This window comes from Onychostoma macrolepis, chromosome 07 (genome assembly GCF_012432095.1).
Source record: "Onychostoma macrolepis isolate SWU-2019 chromosome 07, ASM1243209v1, whole genome shotgun sequence".
In the NCBI taxonomy this organism is placed as follows: Eukaryota; Metazoa; Chordata; class Actinopteri; order Cypriniformes; family Cyprinidae; genus Onychostoma; species Onychostoma macrolepis.
The window spans coordinates 26,413,672-26,429,881 of NC_081161.1; the positions used below are offsets into that span (position 1 = coordinate 26,413,672).

Sequence of the window (16,210 nt, forward strand, 5' to 3'; positions counted from 1 at the left end):
TGTTTATGAAATTCTCTCTATTCATAGTGTGTATTTATTCTTTTTAAAAGATAATAAATGAAAAAGGGGAACTATTACTGAAAAGTAGAAAATTACACGAATAGGGTACACTGAAGAACTGAATTGGATCATTCTTTTTTCTTTCTTTTCTTTTTATTATTATTAAATTGATCACATATTCAGTCATCAATTATTATTATTATTATTATTATTATTATTATTAGGCTATTAGTATTTATCAAATAAAAGCTAAAAAATGAAACAATTAAAACAGATATGTGTCTCATGGCTCTCTGGTTTAAAATGCAATTTACCAATATCTGATTTTTTTTCCTACATCCTGATGTTGACAACTTTACGTTTTTTTAATAATGTTCAACAATATCAGGATACAATTAGGTTCTCATGATTTAATTATATTTCATTATAATTAAATTTAGTCGATAAATTTGACGAAATTAAAATAATACTAATAAATAAATAAATAAGAATTGCATTCGTCCTGGAGCAAAGTTTAACACCGTCAAAACACCGATGACAAATGTCATAATTGAGAGGGGTTTCCGTGTCAATGGTGTCAAGAAACTGCGCGTGAAGAATCCGGAAGCTGACGAGATGTTCAAACAAAGCGCCTGTCACGGGGTGCTCAAAGTGAGCGCACAGATTGAGAGGGGCGGGGACCCTCTGCCGCTCCCGGACTGTTTGCAAGGGTCATTTAGCATAGCGATCTTGTAAATATTGGGGAATTTAGCCAGCTATAAAATCCGGGGAGGAGGCGGCATGGGGCGAGAGGATGCAAGCCTCGAATTAACAGATCCTGCGTTTCAGGAAGTGCAATGGTGTGTTAAATTAAATGCAGCTGGTGAAAAAGCAGGACGTATATTTTATTTTAAACGATGAAAGATTGATAGTTATTATTTTTATTTTTAGCTTTTTTAAGCCCACTAGGCCTATTCATCAATGACATTCCCTTAAAGGGTTTATATATTTTAAAGTCGGATGAATAATGAACAAGAATCAATATTAAAATGATAACAATAACCTAAAATATAAATATTTTATGCTTTTGTTGGTGAGGACAAAATCCAGTTAAAGGGCGAAATCTAGAGGCATATAGCATATCGTTTGTGCACCGCAAAATGAATATACATGGGCTAATTTATATTTTTTTATAATTATAACGTGTACAACATTTACAGTCCGGCTAAATCCAAAATCTCCGGGTAACATGAAACAATTCTAGTACCAAAAGTAGCCCACAATATGGATAAAATATGTTCAGCTAAAAACCTATTAACTCAAAGAAAACGGGTTAGCCTACATGAAAAAGTTTTCCTTATGAGAAAGGAACGGTGAACCAATCCATCTGAACAAACGCTGAAAGAAAGGGGCTTCTAAAACGATCGATTGTTTAATTAAAGATGCTGAAGCCTGTCAACCGGCAGAATGATGAACTCAGAAATGTGACTTACAGCGGAGCTGCATGTGTTTTAATGAAGCGCTCTGTAATTGCATTTGCATCCTGACGGACGCGGTCTGACACGTTGAAGTTAAATATGTAACCGACTTTGGATTAACATTTCACACGTTTAATGCACTCTGTCTGGAGAAGAAATCCATAGTCCATCAGACAAAGAATTTCTGCCAGAGCTAAAAATAGGATTATCGAGTGGGTAAACTCAACATTTTTTAAATGAAAAATACGTACATCATTTCAAATAGTTCAGATGGTTGAATAAAATTTAAAAATGCAATACAAATAAATCATCAAGACCGACACTCTTTCTTTTGGAAAACTGATGTATTTGATTATTAGAGTAAAGAATTACAGTATCGTAGTTGTTAGTAGGTATTAAACTGTAGAGAAACTGGGCCCTAAAAGATCTTCCAACTTTTCAAGAAAGTGCATGTAACAGTCCATATATATATATATTTATATAATATTTATAAAAACACTATCATCATTTGTCCCCTGGCCGAGATGGACCTTGTCTTCGAGTAAGACTATGTACAATTGCTGTAAAGGAATTTGTTGCTCCACATCCGAGGAAAAAAAATAAAAAATAAAAAATAAACTTAAAAAAAAAAAAACTATAGGGCGCGTCAACACATGAAGTGCAGAGATGTCAAACAAAGACGCTAGTACCTAGCAGCAGTCTGAAAGCCCAGCAAAACCTCAAAGATCACACAAGGCATTTTCCCCTCCCATTCGTAAGTGTGTGGACCTTTTCATGTCGACATCTAACAACCGTTTATGCTTTGTATCCTATAAGCACAAATAAAGAGTGAGAACTGAATGTAGTAAAAAGCAAAATGAAAATACTAAGGTCTAAATAAACAGCTGAGGTGAAAACTTTTTTTTTTTTTTTACTTTTCTGTTTTTTTTTTTTCTTTTTAACTTCTAAGACAGAGAGAAAAGGTCTAACCTATGTCCCTGGATTTATGAAATGTTGATGTTTCTCAGAGGAAAGTTTCTACACAGCTTGTAAACCATCTAGCACAGATAAGTGTACAGTATTTACAGCCTTACGTTGCACTTTTTAAGCTCTAAATCATTACATGAACATCAAGTTTTGTTAACACATACTACAGATAGAAAATAATTTAATGCCATGGTGAAGTCTTCTACCAAGAAAAGCTAAGTTTCAAAAGCACACTTTAAAACACTCATACAGATTCACTCTGCTGATAAAACAGAAAATAACATAAAAACTAAGTATAACTGTTAATATTTCCACTTGGTTTTTCGAGCAAGGTTATAATCACTAATAAATAAGCTCCATAAAACTATAACATGTTGTACATTGTACAAAAAAAGCAAGTTCTTTTCAAACTCGTCTTCATCAAGTCTTAATGGCAAGCAAAAGCTGAAAGTTTTTTTTTTTCTTGCTTTTCATTCTTTCTTTCATGGACGCATATACGGGAGCATGTGTGTGTGCCAGTTTAAGAGTGTATATTTGTTCATGAGCGCAACAAAAAATGATTCTCTAGTTGGTCACTATCTCCTTGTCCTCCATGAAGCGTGTGAAGCGGAAGTGAGTCCCGTTCTCAGTGTTGGCCATTTTCTCTAGGCCAGCCAGAGCAGGATTGGGCTCAGAGTTATGTAGCTTTTCCATGCTGCCTGTCAATCCTCCGATCGGAGAACTGCCCCCGTTGCCCACACTCCCTGATAGTGGAGGGGGCAGGCCTCCATTCTGGATCACAGAGATCTCGTTGGTCTTCATGGCCAGGCCGTTAGAGAAAGCAGCAGCATACTGATTCCAGAAGCTGGTTGGGTCTCCGTTTCCAACCCTACCGGTTAGGTCCTTTTGGAAGAGCTCAGGGAACTTTACAGGGTTTGTGCCCAGGAAAGCCATGGGACCATCTACTGAAAGCCTGCGACCACGCCGTGCAGGAGCACTGTTCCACATGTGGGTACCCATATGCACCTAGTGAGAGAAAGAGAGAGAGAGAGAAAAGGAAGTGGAAGCAAAGGGATTAAAGAGTATAAAAACAAAGAAGCAGTAGAGCTACTATGTTTAAAATTTGGAAACATTAAAATGAATAACACGTGAGATGATGCAATGGAAAAAGAGGACCAGTATAATAATTAGTATTAAAATAGGCCCACTGGAAGCAGCATTTGTCTAATTATTAAAACAAGGTTAAAATGTTGTAACGTTCAGTCAGTGAGAATGGTGGTCTGCATATAAAACAAAGGGCCTGTGGTAGACGTGTGTTCTGAGAAAATTGCACTGTCCACTTTCATTGTGCTGGACAGTATTATATCTGACAGTTGCCCCCAGTTCACCCTTGAAGCATGCAATACATTCAGGGAAAAAAATAACCTTTTTTAATTGTCGCAACCCTTAGTGTAGCATTGAACATATGAGATGTAAATTTTCTCATCTTTATGCTACTTTTGCTATTTACAAAGCTCAGAAATTATTTAGTGATTCCCCATTTATATGACAATCTTTCCAAACTGATGTTTATCGTATCCTCAGTGTTTAATGCGTTGCAAATTCATTATTAATTTTTATTTTATCAATATTTTATACAGTGAAATCAGACATCTGAAAATTTATTTTCAATTTCATACTTCGCTTAAAGTGTACCTTCTTATTTATTCAGAGGGAAATTTATAGTTTGATATTTACATTTCTTTCTGAAAATTATGCCTATTGCGAGTCACATTTCACACAAATTAGTGCAATCACATATCCATATAAAACCCCCAGGATTCTGTTCATCTGTGTGCTTGGCCTTTTTATTTATTGCGATCAAAGATAAACTCTGGAAAAATAGTGAGCGTGCCACTGCTAAGGGTGGTTGCCGCTGGTAACTGTGGTTAAAGCCTGTTAAGTGAAGCATTCTTGGCTTTGTTCCACCAATTTCAAGCTCAGGTTTCAGCCCAATATTCATATTAATTGGATGACTCAACATTTCCACTTCCTCTTTATTATTTCTGTATACTTTCTTTATGATTGTATACTGTCTGTATAATTTCTTTATGCATGCTTGTACTTTTCACTACCCCCCCCCCCCCCCCACACCTTTATTATCCACAAAGCATTCTACTTATTTTCCCTCATCAATACTTGTTTATACGGTCAATGCCTATTTTGGCTGGCTTTTCAGAAACATGAATAGCAAAATAACATCAGTAAAAAGTTCAAATAATGAATTTCATAAAAACAGAAAATAATTTTAATCTTATATAAAGCGGTAATTACCTTGAGATTTCCTTTGGTGGTAAATGCTCGCCCACAGATGGTGCAAGCAAAGGGCTTCTCTCCCGTATGGGTTCTCTCGTGGATTTGCAGGGCACTGGAGGAGGAAAATGTCTTCCCACATGTGGTACAGTAGTGCTGCTTAGGTGTCCTCCGTGGTGGGGCAGCCGAAAGTACTGGAGAGGTGGAAGCAGATGAGGTCACCAGTGCTGGGGGCAAGTCTTTTACTTCAGGTTGAAGGCCATGCAGAAAGCCGTTGACCTCAGTCTTCATCATTGAGGACAAGGGTCCAACAGATAGAAGCGATGGAGATGGGCTGGAGGCAAGACTGGTGTTAGGCTCAAAGAGCTGGGAGGGCAAATCTCGCATCTGGTGGGTCAGCATATGCTGCTTCAAGTTCCCTTTGGTGGAAAAGCCCCGGTTGCATACTGTGCAAATGAACGGTCTCTCTTTGGTATGGCTTCGGTAATGGATGTCCAAGGCACTCTGGCAGGCAAACGTTTTGCCACAGATGTCACATGCTGTATTCTTCAAGGTGCCTCGATCACGGAAGGGGAAAAGCATGCTAAGTGGATCTTTTGATGAGTTAATTGAAGTAAGATCCAGAGCTCCAGGACTGTGAGAATGAGACTGCATGAGACCAGCACTAAAGTGGTCCAATGACAATGCCCTCTGCTGCCGGTCCTCCAGACTAGGAGATTTTTGCTGTTGGATAGTACCATTAGAAGGTGATGGAGCTTGCATGGAAGAGGTAGATTCAGAGACAGCTGGACTTCCGGCACTTTGGCTTTCGATGTCGCCTCCAAGAGAAGAAGAGTAATTTGTGAGTCTGTCTCCTTCCATTACTCCGTTCTCTATTAATTTCCCTTGGTCACACTGCACTTCCTCTTCTGCTCCCTGGTTGGCACTCTTCTCCTGGCTCTCCATGCCTAATGACTCTTGTGGAGTAGGCGATGAACAGAGGCTGTCTTGAGATGCATCAACTGACTTTGGTGTGTCTGGAATGCTGCTGTCTGGTCCATCCTCGATTCCTTCCATGTTTTCATCAGAGAAGTTGTCAAGATCATCAAAGTTTCTCTCATCGAATGAGCCAGCATCGGACCCCATGGATTCTGGATAGTTGTCAGGAAGAGGGGTGTTAGGGATCTGGCCACCCATGTGCATACGAATGTGCTGCTGAAGTACCACAGCGTTTGTGAACTTCTTCTGGCAAATAGGACAAGAATGCTGGACCCTCAGTGGAGGCATTGCTCGATGGACGCTGTAATGAGTCTTGAGGTTGCCCTTGGTGGTGAAGGCACGACCACACACTTTACATTTGAAAGGCCTCTCCCCGGTGTGTGTGCGGTAGTGCATTTTGAGTGCACTCTGGCAGCTAAGAACACGGTGGCAGATAACGCACTCATTAGGGTCTGTCACTTTCCTGTCGATGTTCTCAACGAGTTGCTGAAGCTTAGATGTTTCTGAACCTTGGAGAGGATCAAGGAGACCCCCAAAAGGAAACTTAGCTTTGAACTGTTCTGACATCAGGGGCATGAGTGGGTTAGTGGCCATTGGAGGGCTGTTGGAGGTGGTGTACTCAATGGTACCCTCCAGTGCAGAGCTGATGTTTGTCGTTAGACTGGATGAACGGTTGTTTTCTTCAACTTTTTCATATGAGGTAGGCAGGGTTGTGCTCTCCCCTTCTTCCAACACATTATCTGTGTTCTTCATGGGTGCATCAGGACCTGAGTCGCTTTTAGCAGAATGAGAAGGGCTGCTTATAGCCATTGAGCTATTCTCTTCCTTCTTGATGAATGGAGACAGGCTTGGTATAGTTGGTGGAAGTAACATGCCAACAGAAGATGTCAGAGTAGACAGAACAGGTTTACTATCGAGCCAGCTAGTCACTGGCTTCTCAGGAGGCATGGACATACCATAGGGAATACCAGTACTCGTAGGAATATTGTCTAGATGCTCTGGGACAGGATATGGGTTCATCTGAATGTGTGGATACTTCTCTTTATGACGCTGAAAATGAACCTTCAAGTTACCACGGGTGGAAAAGCGGTTGCCGCATATGTTGCATTTGTATGGCCTCTCACCTGTGTGAGAACGCAAGTGAATCTGCAAAGCACTGTCACTTCCAAACACCTTGCCACAAAACCTGCACTTATGCTTAAAAAATGTATCCTCAGAGCTACTCTTCGGTTCAAAAGAAGAGACATTAGGTGGCTTGCCTTTTCTTTGCTGAGCAAGTGCAGCCAGTGAGTTGAGATCCTCAACTGTGTTACCGACACTGGGCAGTGCACTGGAAAATATTGGGTTGCTTGGTGGGGGCTGAGGTAGAAGGGTATTAGCCACAGGATTCAATAGGCTTCCCATTGCAAAGGCTGGTGTGGATGACTTCGCAAGTGATGGATTTCCCAAATGAGGATGCAAGCTTCCCGCATTACCTGGCCTCTTGTCTGAAGGTGGGGCATTAACTGTAGCTGGCCCTGCTGCTCCAAGGTTTTGAGATGACTCTCCCACACTGGAATTGTTCTGAGGTAGCTGCACAACATTAGCCATCTGTTTCAAACTGCTAATGCTTGCAGACTGGCTAGCTATGCTCTGTGCTAACCCTGCAGCAGCTGCCAACTGTTGAGACAAATGGGAACTAAGAGTGGTTAGTGGGCTAGTACCTGAACCTAAAGTCACAGGGGAAGAACTAGGTGGTGCTTGTAGCTCAGGTGACTGTGAGGCTAGCAGAAGAATCTGGTGACGAATCTGCTCGATGAGCTGTAGCTGATGGATCTGCTGCTGCTGTAGGGCCAAAAGCTGCTCCATGAGGGCTGGCACAGCCACCCTTTGCCCTCCCGCTGCTCTGGTCTCTTGAGAGAACTGGGCCACAGCCACTTTGGTGCTCTGTAGGTTTTCAATAATGACGTTGCTGTTGATCATGGAAAAATTACCCAGCTCAGTCAAGTTACCCAGCTGAGGTAGTGAGGCAGAGATGACAGAGTTCCCCAGATTGGACCCAGTGCTGCCCAGAGCTCCATGACTGTTTCCAACGCCACTCAGTGGGCTGCCTCCTGCCATACGTCCACTTCCATCATTATGGGGTGCAGAGACTCCTGACATCTCAGTGTCCATGGCCTCCTCTTTGTCAAGTACGTTCTGCTCCAAAAGGTCGGTCAACTCTGCTTGATCTGTGTTATTAGTTGTATCATTCATCTGCTCATCAGGATTATGAGGAGAGGAGCCTGGGGAGAAGGTTCCGGAAGGAGACACTGGATTTTCATTCACAATTAGAACTAATTGATTCTTAGTGCAATTCTTCTGGTGTTGTTCAAGATCCGATAGTTCAAAGAACTCTGCGCAACATCTGCTGCAGACATGGGCACCCGAGTCTTTACAGGGGGAGTCGTCCGGGTTGGTCTCTGTGTCCCCTGCAGAGGAAAATAAGAGGGGGGAACAGGGGGATTAGTGATTAGAGATGTTTTGTATCTGAAGAAGCAGCTTTATCTGTTCAAATTCTTTTGTTGTTAATCTTCTGTTAATCAGTTTAATGCTTATCCCCCTCATACGTTCAAAAAACAACCATCAAAAAAGAAACAAATACCAAATAACACCAAGAAAAAGGCCTCCACACTATGTAGAGCTATGATGAAATAGGATAAGAAAAGAAACAAAATCAATATCACTTTTACAATATTGCTTAAAAGTGATCTTTGAAGAGGTGTATCAAAGTCCCATCAATTCAACCACCTTAGGTAATCATTTTCTTCAGATAATCCATCAAAACATAAAAATACTATGAACTGAGAACAATGGGCCCTAATGAAATTTCATAGAGGGCCATTGATTTCCAATATTTCATACTCCTCAACGTCTACATGTCCACTAGGCACAAATCAACCATTTGAAGGACTTATTAGACTTTCAATTTGCTGTCAACTTTGCTCATTTTCAACCAACTGCAGGCATCTTGGACAGGTTATCCCTGTCACTAAACTAATTTGTATCCAGTCAGCCTGCAATCAGGATCTGACAGGAACAAGTAAGCCTTTGGCATTCAGATTGCTACGCACTCTACAGGAGCACAGAAATTCACTCATACCAGGCTAAGCATGAATGAAGTATTTGCATGATCATCTTAATACAGAGAGTGGTTTAAAATGATTTGGAATACTAAATAATTATTCAATCAGTAGGAACATTTGTAACTAGTTTTAGGTGATTGTTCATGCAGCGCTATCAAAGCAAGTCTTTGAATACCAAAAAAATAAAATTAAAATAAATAAATAAAAAGTAAACAATTACTGAACATTTGGCTAAGCAAGAATCTCTTTGCTCGATTAAACAAGTGTAAGTTTAAGTGTACAGTAATAATATCAAATGCCAAAACACGCTGATTTTTATTTCATTTATAGAGTGGAACAGGTTGAGAATTTTTCTTGAAAATGAACCATAAGCATTTGCAAAAGAAAGCGAGAAAAACTGTTCAGTTCCCTCCCTCCCAGCCCTTTTAGGGCTGTGGCCTTTCTCCAGTTTCCTCATTCTTTCTCACCCCACCTCCTCTCTTTTTGTCCCTCAAAAATCATGCTGTTTAACATACAAGTTGATTTACAAATTGCAATTCTCTATGAGTTCCACTCATTGTGGGGCTTTGCTCTCAACATTTTCATCATCGTGGAGATTCATTTGCAAATGAAACCCCTGCAAGAAGTGTGTCCCAGCCCTGTGGAGAGACAGGATGGCTCCCCATTGTTCCCCAGCATGGGAGTGTCAGAGCAGGGGAGAGGGGCAAGGGCCCAGCCTGCTCATCACGGCTGGCTCTAAAGCAGATCCTGTTTAATTCAGGGATTATCTTCCCCCTGTGTCTCTCTGAGCTGGAACATCAGATAACGTTAAAGTTGCCATGACAGTAAAGCCTTGTCTCACACAAACGATGTGTTGCCCAGATGGGAAAAAGTCAACTTTTTTGATGAAAAAGTTTTAATATTAAACATCGGTTGAGGTAAGGCTAATGAAAGGGGAAAAAGTGAATATAGTGTGGGGGTAAAGCGATCACTTGAGTAGAAATTAAGGATTGATGTGCAAATCATGTTATACTGCTTATTAGAACAAATTATTTTCTAATATAATATAATAAATATAATAAATATAATATAATATAATATAATATAATATAATATAATATATAATATAATATAATATAATATAATATAATATAATATAATATAATATAATATAATATAATATAATATAATATAATATAATATTTATGAAACAATATAGTAATATAATATAATATTTATGAAACAATATAGTAATATATATGATATTATTTAAAATAATAATAACAATAATGCACACTAACCGTCGCTTTTTATTTACAGTCATATAATATAATGACATTACAGTCCAAAAATGAAACAAGTTAAATGTATTCAGTGCAACCTGTTGAAGATCTGTTTTTGGTCAGCAAATTTTAGTCACTTCATCTGATCACAAAATAAAAATACTAACAAAAACTTTTTTCTCTCTTCCTCTGTAAATATGTACCGCAAGAGACTTACTAAAATATAAACAACTGCAAAAGTCTTTGGAAAGAATTAAAAAATAATAATAATAAAGATTTGAGGGAGAAAAAACCATAATGTAACTTTTGAATATGCATTTGTATCCTTACAAATGCATATTCAACAGTTAAATCACTGTTGACTATTCAAATTCAAACCTATAATTATTAATTTCATTATAATATTTAGAGATTTAAATAGCACCTTGTTTTCTTAGAAAATATATATTCTAGAATGTTGACATTTGAACTATTAATTTCCAAACAATGATTTGACGATCATCAAATGACATGTGAAGGATGAAATAAAGTCTTATGACATATCTGTCCAAAGTAACATTTTGACACAACCTCTGACCTGTAAATAAAGCATGCGCTTTATTCTGCATGTAAACACTAGTACAAATCTTATTAATTAATTAATTAATTAATAATAATAATAAAAAAAAAATCTGCATGCCCAAAAATAAATAAAATAGCATTTGAAGAAATAAATTAATAAATTAGCATTTTAAATAATTATTTTCAGTTAAAAAAAACAAACAAACAAAAAAAAACTAAACCAGATAAGCAAACTGAAATGAGTTTTCTCAACTAGAAAAGCATTCACAGTTGAGAAATGAATTATACTCAAACAGCAATGTGCAATGGGCAGCTTACAAAGCCAGATGTGTGTCTATACGTAGTCACTCTAAAGTGCATGGAAAGCAAGAAACGACGCTAGTTTGTGAAAGCTATTGTACACTGTGCACGGCTGTGTGCTGAGCTGTAGATTAGTGAGGCAGAGCTAGTTTTGATGAGAACCGTTCTATACAGTGTGATGGTTTTGGGTCATCGTCAGCATGCTACAGAGCAGGTCAAAGATCTCATCCCAAGCAAATCAAGACAGAAAAAAGAGAGAGAATTGGTGATGTGGTAAGTAAAAAAAGAAAAAAGAATGACTAGAAAAAAAGAGAGGATAAACATACATGAGAATAATTTGTAATGTCTACGTTACTTTTCTCAGCTGCAGGCGCCTTGCTAGTTGTGACTTCGAAGAGTGAGTTACCATTCACTTACAACCTCCTTGTGTGTCCCTTACTATCTTCCACCCGCCCTCAACTTTCCTGCTTTCCCTTAGCGTCCCTCCCTCACTTTCTCTCTCAAGCCATAGAAAACTTCCTACTGAACACTAGATGGTGTGCCTGGGAAAGGCTTCTCTGCTGGTCACCGAGCCCTCATCCTCAAATCTTATGACTTGCTCTTAAAAGGACGAGTGTGAGAGGAGACTTGATAAAAAATAAAAATAAAAATTAATAAATCAGACGTTGAAACCACTTCCAAAACTTTCACTACATAACCACTGACAAAATGACGAGATACAAAATCCTTGTTGTTTGCGATGCTTGTGTGTGTTTTGGAGGGGGGACCTCCCTGACAATCTCTCTGGGTGGGTGTGTGGCAAATTTGCTGAGGTGAAAGGGGACAGCAGCCACACTGATCTCAATCCACATCACCCCCCACCTCCTCAACCACACACACACACACACACACCATCCCAGAAAAAAGTAAGAGCCCCTGTTTGGCTGGCTATAGCACAGCATGGTGGAGGTCAGAGACATGGTACACATGAATAAACCGTGACCTGATCTCTCCTCGTCTCCCCACAGAGGAAGCCTGGCAAAGGTTAAAAAAGCTCTACATCCCACCCTCAGTGACAGGCCAACAGGGACAGACTCCTCACCTCAGTCTAGCCGTAATACTGCTTTCTAATACCTCACACAGGCCGCAAAGCATAGGGGAGAAATTAGCCTCTCTGCTTGTATCAAGTGAGAAGACACCAAGGAAGTTTATCTGTATTTATCAAGACCTGGTTTACACCAGAGGTTAAGGAAAAAGGTTACCAAGCAATGCTTAAGTCATGAAGACAGCAATACATTTCTGAACTGACATAGCCTACAGGTTATGCCTTTGCCTCTTGCTTTGAATGAGCTTTATTTGGCGAAAATGTGAACTTGGTCAGCTGACAGCGGTTGACAAACACTGCCATTCACTTCTTTATTAAATTGAAAAGGGAACATCCAGCTATGCCATGATTTTGAAAATCTGTTTTCTTTTCCGTTTCTGAAATTCTAGCAGTAATCACATAAAATTTACCTATGAATGCCCTTGGCATCAGTCGCCAAACAACTGCTTATGTAAATCTGGGCCTGTTCTCGCGTATTAATTTTTAATAACAACGAGCTGATTTCTGTATACATTCTCTAAAAATTAAAAGGGAATAAGCCGTGTGAAAATAAGGGGATGCACCTAGTATTGCATCTCAACACAGAGAACCGCGAAAATCAGTAGGCCTATTAAAAAAACAAAAACAAAACAAAACAAAACAAAAAAAACAAGGAAGAAAAAAAAAGATTATCACTGATATATTTTCTTTTCTTATAACCAAACATAAACACATTGTAAGTTTAAGGAACGCCAATGAAAATGAAGTTGTGACATTTAAAAGCAACTGGTGTCTATAGCGGCCATGATCTGTAACGATAAGCAGTTTAGTTTTATTTTATTTATAACCTCAGAATTCAAATGAATTAACGTGAAGAGGAGGAGCGTAAAATAACGTTGCTCTTTACTGCAATATTAAAGAGCTAATAGTTGTGTTGTGCAAGTAATTAATGTTTCTATATGTAGGCTATCTAACATAAAGATTGCCGTAGAACGGTCATTAATTGAACGGTGTGCTATATTTCTATAGCCTACTAACTTTCCCTTTTGCTTTAACAGTATGAGTAGGTCACTTCTGTTAATTCGTCACATGTTCCACAACGGAATATTGAAATTGGATTTGACTAAAAGCTGAATAAAAAATAAATCGAAGAAAATTATTTGGACCTAGTTTCGATATGAAACAAAATCATTACCTCTTCAAAGGTACCATTCTAATCAGAAACATGATAGCCTACAAAACGCTGAGTTAAGCAAGAGATAGGACAGTTCCTCCGAAACACCCCGTTTTAAAACGGTGTAAGTAAGACACTTTACTGATCAGAATGTCCAGTATGCCCTTTAAATTCTTTTTATAGCTGGATGGGACGTGAGACGGCCTTTGATAAATGCAGTTAGAAAGTAGTAAAACAAGAATAGGCTTAAAATGTGTAGTCAATGACTGTTACAAAACCTAGTCACTGCCTGCCTGACCTCAGAAACAGAAATGATCAAACACTAAAAACTATGAAATTAAAATTACATTTAGTAGAAGAGCATTTTAAGAAAAAAAAGTCATTCATATAATTAGGCTTGTTATATCGTTATTTTACATGTGCAAAGAAAATAATAATTCTATAACATATTTATAAATATTTTGCACTCTTATTTGTAGAAAAACATGTGTAGTAAATGTACGTTTTAAAAGCTGACAAGGCACTGTATGAAAGATGAGTTTGGTCACAGTGTGGGACAGTGTGTGTCGGAAACTAGCTACATGGCACGGGCTACTAGCAAGTCAGCTCTTGATCATAAAACTGAATTAAAAGCAAACGAACGAGATTACATAGGCCTATTGTTGTACGTTTTCGATACCCCTCTATTGTATAAGAAGGCAGGCTATAGCAAAATTAATATGACGCAAAAAGTTTAAATTATATAAGTGTGAAGCCATAATGGAAAAGCTCGATTACATGACATTATGTGATTTTGTTGTCCGATCGCCCGTAACTACATACAGCTCAGTTCGACTGTGCTTACTCTTTACATATTACAGTTTCATAAGAGTTGGAAATACTAGGGGGAAATATTTTTAAGAAAATAAGTTTTGCCGACGTCTCCTCCACCTTTAAGGTCGCATGACATGATTTTCGATAACGGAGTGAGATAGGCACAGCTGGTCACTGAGATAGCATGGTGTAAAACCATATAGCTACAAAAGAAAAAGAATCGTTTAATTAATACGTTTCATATTATTTCTGTCTGGGTTTTGGAGCTGCTGAAGTCTAGAGATGCAATATCCTACAGAAGAGGGGAGGAGGGGGAAAAGCTGAAACCATGCGAATCCCCACTTGTGTGGGCAACTTAAACGGGCCAGAACAAAACTAATTCTATGAGCTTTAACTTTCACCAAAGAATACTGATGGATTTGTAAAATCTTTAACAAATAAAATGAAACGCGAACTTCATCTATATTATACTTTATTTCATAAGTCAGCTTGAGACCAACTTTAAAAAAATAAAATAAAAAATAAAAAAACACATGAGAGTGGTATAAAGCAATTCTTAAAAGAATCACACAGACCTAGAGGATAAGTGTTTTTGTTTTAGCACAAAGTGATAGTTTCGAGTGGTCTAAAACTTTTCAGCTGTAGCTACTTAATAGAGCTCTTACAGCAAGTCCCTTCAGTAGCACAAATAGCCTATATAAATGCATCAATTCCTTGTCTGTGTTAAAAAAAACAAAAAAAAACAAAAACAAAACAAAAAAAACACACGGGGGAGTCACACTAAATAGGCTACGTTAAAACAAAAAAATAATCAAAATAAAAGTAGAAATCGCTTTTGGTAAAAAGTGCAGCGAGAGTTTATGTGTGTAATAAGGGCTTGAACTCACCATTGTGCTCGGTTAGGACCAGCTGCGAGTCGGACTGGAAATGCTGCGGCTTCGCTTGTTTCCTCCGCGACATGCTGGCTCACGCATCAGCCACGAAAGAATAAAAAATTACTATCAAATCTGCTCAAAATTACGGAAATCGAGCCCATCCACCGCGCATGTGTCCTGTTATGATTATCAATAATGCCTCGCGATTAATCATGGGAGGAGGGGGGTCCTCTGAAAGGCGATTGGCACCTTGCCAGCCCCCTATTCAAATGAAGTCTCTTTAATCAATTAGCCGCTGATTTGCTGGGGACTCTTGTCTCTCTTGCTGCTCCCACCCAATGAGTTGATCCGTGTGGAAGAAAGGCTGGATTTTCCAACTCCCTTTAGATACAGTTTAACCCTTCTTAGCAACCATCTGGTGGCTACGATAGAGCTTAACTTGGCCACTACAGGAATGTCAGTTTCTCTTTCGAAAGACCAAACGTATCTTTTGATCTCGCTGGGCATCAAACTGGTGCTCAAAAGTTGCAATTCACCAAAAAGTGTCCGGATGGCCAAACTCTCTGCCAAAGGTCTTCCACAGCCTTTTCCGTAGCTTGACGTTTCAGAGCGTATCGCGTATCCTCGTTTGTGATTGGCATTAAAGTTGTTGTAATTCAGCCCCTGGATGATTGCAAGCGCACCGTTTCAAACCAAGTCGTTCTTTCCTCAAGGCAGCGGTGTTAAAAGTAGGTCGGTCAACGGAGTTTCGTGCGTAATGGCAACTATCGGCGTCTCCAAAGTCCAAAGAATGTATCAAATGTCCCAAATCAGATTCATCTGATTATTGCCGAACGGGATCAGTAACACGTTTTCATCACACGCCGCATTCAGCGAACAAACAAACTTTAAGGGCCCATGCAGAACGGTGAGAAATCCTCAGCCCCACCCCTCTGTTATTCTATTGGTCACTGCTCTGTTCTATCATAACTCGCGCTCTGTGTCCCTCTCAGTCTGGCACCCACCTCTCCTTCCCACTCTCACTCTCTCACCGCGCGACTGAGAGACAGAGGAAGCGCTCGGGCTTCACAGCGAACCGCTTCGGCTGTGCGAATGCATCCCATCTAGCCTGTTTGAAAATAATTTCGCAAAACAATTTTAGCTTTTTATCTTTCGAGGCGGTGACCGAGAAGACAGTCCTCATCCAGTGAATATTTAGTGCTAAAATGTTAGAAGTCGCACAAAAGTGAAAAGTTTGGAAATCATCAAGAAAGTATTTGGAAACAAGTATATTTATGAATCGATTTAAGCTGGACTAAAAAAAAAAAAAAAAAAAAGAAGAAAAAAAACGAACTCTAAACAATTTGCTCTTTTGACGAGGAAATGTGCTATGTATTAACGCCTTTT

The 16,210-nt window shown here is 39.0% G+C and overlaps 1 protein-coding gene across 2 annotated transcripts; it reads right to left on the reverse strand.

Annotated features, from left to right (window-relative positions):
- Positions 1-2,302: 2,302 nt before the first annotated feature.
- sall1a (spalt-like transcription factor 1a) lies at positions 2,303-15,685 on the reverse strand. 2 transcript variants are annotated; one of them, XM_058782320.1, is made up of 3 exons: positions 14,837-15,685; positions 4,716-8,122; positions 2,303-3,428 (listed from the first exon to the last, which is right to left on the reverse strand). In XM_058782320.1, exons 1-3 carry the CDS (start codon positions 14,907-14,909, stop codon positions 2,988-2,990), a joined length of 3,921 nt encoding a protein of 1,306 aa, XP_058638303.1. In that variant the 5' UTR covers positions 14,910-15,685; the 3' UTR covers positions 2,303-2,987. The 2 variants fall into 2 exon arrangements, with proteins under 2 accessions (XP_058638303.1, XP_058638304.1); XM_058782321.1 differs by lacking the exon at positions 14,837-15,685 and adding an exon at positions 11,255-11,338.
- Between the last annotated feature and the right edge of the window lie 525 nt (positions 15,686-16,210).